Source organism: Bison bison, unplaced genomic scaffold (assembly GCF_000754665.1).
Source record: "Bison bison bison isolate TAMUID 2011002044 unplaced genomic scaffold, Bison_UMD1.0 scf7180017864373, whole genome shotgun sequence".
In the NCBI taxonomy this organism is placed as follows: Eukaryota; Metazoa; Chordata; class Mammalia; order Artiodactyla; family Bovidae; genus Bison; species Bison bison.
In genome coordinates, this window is record NW_011494945.1 from 8,810,038 (window position 1) to 8,814,101 (window position 4,064).

Consider the following 4,064-nt stretch of genomic DNA (forward strand, 5'->3'; position numbering starts at 1 on the left):
ACTAACAGATGCCCCAGGGGGTGCTTCATTAACCATCCTCACCACCCCGCCAATGGCTAGACTAGCTATCTGTAGGGAATAGTAACCCTAAACTTTTCCTGTTAAAATAATTGTAGATAAAATGTAATATTTCAGGGTCTCAACCATCTATGTATGTATATGTGGGACTGGAACTGAGTTTTATGAGCAAGAGCTTGGCTCTGTTGAAAGTGTTTCCCCCTCTCACTTGGTTGGCAAGGCACGAGGGCCTTTTAAAAAATCTTCAGGTCTTTGAAGAATTAGTCAATTCTTTCTCAAAGGCTCTGGGAAATTGCTTTAGAAACACATAGTTCATCATTTCTTCCAGACATTTTAAACTTTATCCTCAGTGGAAGCCAGATCACCAGAGCCATTATTGCTAGTCTCTAGCATAAGTTTTTAGTAAATTGCAGTTTGGCCATATTAGTTTAATGTGTATTTGTAGCATATATGGGAAAATGGTAATTTCATGATTGTTTCATTTATTTACAGTTCCAAACTTTTGAGTACTTATTTTGTCATGCTACGCTAGGTGCTTTAAGGGCATTATTTAAATTTAATCCTCCCAACCATCCCTTGGAATAAATATTATCTCCATTTCACAGGTCAAGACACTGAAGCTCAGACAGGTTACATAACTCACAAATGGCGGTAATAGGAGTCAAACCCAGGTTTATCTATTTTTAAATCTGGTGAACTTTCCCACTAGAAAAGTGACAGGAAAATTTCCCACTATATCACACTATATAGCCTTAAGCATCTGTATAAATACCTTGACAAACCTTGTAATTTTTATTTATTCCTGGTTTTAACCCCCCCCTTTTTTATCAATTCAGTGATTTCCTCAACTATTTACTTTTATAGCATTTTAATAATATATTTTTAATAAAGTGCCTAGAATCCTTTTGGATTTATATTCCACTGTGGTATAAAGAAAAAGGAATAAAAAGTCCCTCTGAAATCCTGTAATTACTTTTATTTAATGTTTGCTGGGGTTTTCTGGTGTTATTTGCTTTTATTAAATTTTCAAGTTTTTGTTCTAGTGTACACACGGCTTGTTATGAAATAACTGAGGAAAGCCTTCTACTTTAAACTGTCCTCTGGAGCTTCTGTAGTCCAATGAGTAAATTTTACCTGAGGCTTGCACAGGCAACACATTTAGCTGTGGTATAATCAGATATTTGAGTAAAGGGAGGGTGAGTAAAAGTAGTTAATAAATGAAAGTTCGTAACAGAAACCATTAATATTGTGAATATTTCATTACTTTGGTCCCTTACTTTGACTGGAACAGGGTATGACAGTTTACAGAATTCTCGACGTCTACTTACTGGTGCCCTGTAACCAGATCTCTTCACTGTTCTTCAGATTCTGTTCTAAAATTCTAAAGATGTTTCTTGTCCACTATAGAAGGTGCCTGGCAGGCTGCAGTCTCTGGGGTCGCAGTCGGTGGAAGGTGCCAGGGTTTTCCTCATAGGAATCCCCGTTCCCTGTCACAAGCTCCTCTTTTGTACCTATCTTCTCTAGGTGGTCCACAGTCCTGTGTTCCTGACAGCCTGGTGTCATACAGCCAATCAAATTCTGCCTCTAGTTTCAAGTGATTTTCTTGATAACGATAGGTGGGGGCCAACAGGATTTGGCTTGGACTCGGCTCTGTGTGCTGTCAGGTACCAAGTTCCGCAAATGCATCACATTTTCTCACTCTAGCAACTCTTCTGCTGTTGAGTCTGTCTTTTGCTCTGTCTTATCAAGGCACTCATCTCACACTTGAAGTCATCTTCCCCTTTCTGACGTGCTCTGCTCTGACAGCCCTGTTGCTCATAGTTTCAGGGTTTAATTAGCTGAGACACAGAAACCATTTCCATTTTAAATTCTCAGACAGTGATTTGGCAAAATGAGATCTACCAGATTTAGGGTAAAGATGGAAAAGAAAGAACAGATTAGGTATCATTTCACGCTAGTTGGGTGTTATTATGTGAAAATGATGTAAATGTTTTACTTCCTTATTTCAAGTCATTAGTGCAACTCAAGTAGAGACATAGGAATAAGAGAAACTACATATTCTTTGAAAATCTTTTATTCCAAATTATACACACATAAAAAGACTGGGGGTAAAGATTTATTTGCTTGCCATTTGCATCATACTCTCTCCCCCAACTAAGGGTTTTCTCTTGTTATAAAATAAAGCAATTCTTGTCTTGAATTTCTTCCTTTCAGGGATTCACAGTCAAAATCTTTCAGAATACTAGTGCACTTGGCACAGAAAACTTTTAAGTAGTTTATCAGATTGAGCATTTGCGAGTGGAAGCATCCCAGGGAGAGAGAAAACTATTAATGAAAAGTACCAGGCAGTTTAAACTCCCATCACACTGTTTTCCAGTAGTTCTGAGAAGGTTGTGCCTCTTATGTTTTTACTTCATGTCTTTTATATTTAGGAAAGATTTTTTTCCTTACCAAAGTGAATCTATTAAATAATCACTCAGCTCCCTACTTAAACTTATCAACAATAAACATCAAATTAGAACTCATGATAAACATGAGATGACAATTGTGTTCTGGCAGAGACAAATCCAATGATGAAACCTTATAGGGGATCAAACCTAGGTCTCCTGCATTGCAGGCAGATTCTTTACCATCTGAGCTACCAAGGAAGCCCGTTATAGTGGGTAAAGGAATGCTTTTCATTAGATCTTTTTTTCCTCCAAATTCTGAATACATATTCCCATTCTTATTTCTTTGCGCTAAAGGTGCCTAAAGGGAGAGCACTTGTAAGGAAAGTCAGAAGGGTGGGTAAGAAAACCATGAGTAGAGAATCTGGGGTAAGGAAGGAGGCCCATGGGCCTCTTCTCTGCATGGGCCCATGCAGCCCCACCAAGTTATCTACAAGTTTTTCATACTGGATCTTACTTGTGTATTGAAACTTTCTCACTAAAGCCATGCTCCAGTAGCTACCAATTTCCGAGTTCAGTTCAGTCTGTTAGGTCACAGCAAATGTCTGACACCACTGAGCTAGTTTGTGACTGGTAACTAGGAGAATGAAGTCGGTGTAACTAGGAGTTATTCTGAGCTCCTTGGCATGGGGCTCTGGAATAGTAGAAGTAACATTTTAACTTTCACCAGGAAAGAAGAAAAGTTCTCATTGCAGGTCTATTCTTAGAGGAGTGTGCCCACCTGGGCTCTCCCCAGGGAGAGGCACACCCCTGTCTGGGCCAGCAAGCTGCACTTCCTCCTGTGTTAGAGCTTCTCTTCCACCTGCTCTGCTCAGACCTAGAGGTGGATGTTCCCATTTTATTGTTTTTGTGCATTTTTAACCTCTTTTGCAGTGGCCTCTACCACGTGTTGAAATGCCTGTCAGCTGGGCTGTCTAGGCTCTCTCTGGAAGTACGACTTACTGTTCATGTTCGTGCTTTCGTTGCAAAGACATACACGTCTTGACAGGTTTACTCCTAAGCTTACTTGCACTGTAAGTGATGTTCTTTTTAATGAACATTTAGAAGGCATCATTTTTTAGCAACATGTATCTCGTATTATAACAGAAATCCTGTACTTGGTTTCTACTTGAGTGAGTGTGTCTGCCTCTTTGCAACCCTGTGGGCTGTAGCCCGCAGGCTCCTCTGTCCATGGAGTTCTCCAGGCAAGAATACTGGAGTGGGTGGCCATGGCCTCCTCCAGGGGATCTTTCCGACCTAGGGATTGAACCCAGCTCTCTTGTACTTTGGTTTATACTGAGTGGATGCTGAATAAATGCTGACAGATTATTTATAATTAACTACATCACAAGAATTTAAAAAAATGACTCCAAGGAATGACAACGTCGACAATGAACCAAATTTCAAGAACACCTGACTTCTCTAAAATATACAAACCTTTAAAAGTCATTATAATGTACACAATATAGTTATCACTATTTTAGAGAAACAGAAGCCAACTTTTCATTTTCAAAGACTGATAAGCAATCATCCATTAGTTCTTGAAGTTGAATAACAGGAAACTGGACTTGTTTTTCAAACCATTTGGCAACTGTAAGAAGCTGCTGGTCACAAAATGCA

General features: G+C 39.3%; 1 protein-coding gene across 1 annotated transcript in view; it reads right to left on the reverse strand.

Annotated features, from left to right (window-relative positions):
• Positions 1 to 3,647: 3,647 nt before the first annotated feature.
• QRSL1 (glutaminyl-tRNA synthase (glutamine-hydrolyzing)-like 1) overlaps positions 3,648 to 4,064 on the reverse strand; it is a 32,684-nt gene continuing 32,267 nt past the window's right edge. The window contains exon 12 of the mRNA XM_010856700.1: positions 3,648 to 4,059. Coding sequence (XP_010855002.1) covers positions 3,920 to 4,059 — 140 coding nt within the window. The 3' untranslated portion in view covers positions 3,648 to 3,919. The remainder of the gene's footprint in view (positions 4,060 to 4,064) is intronic.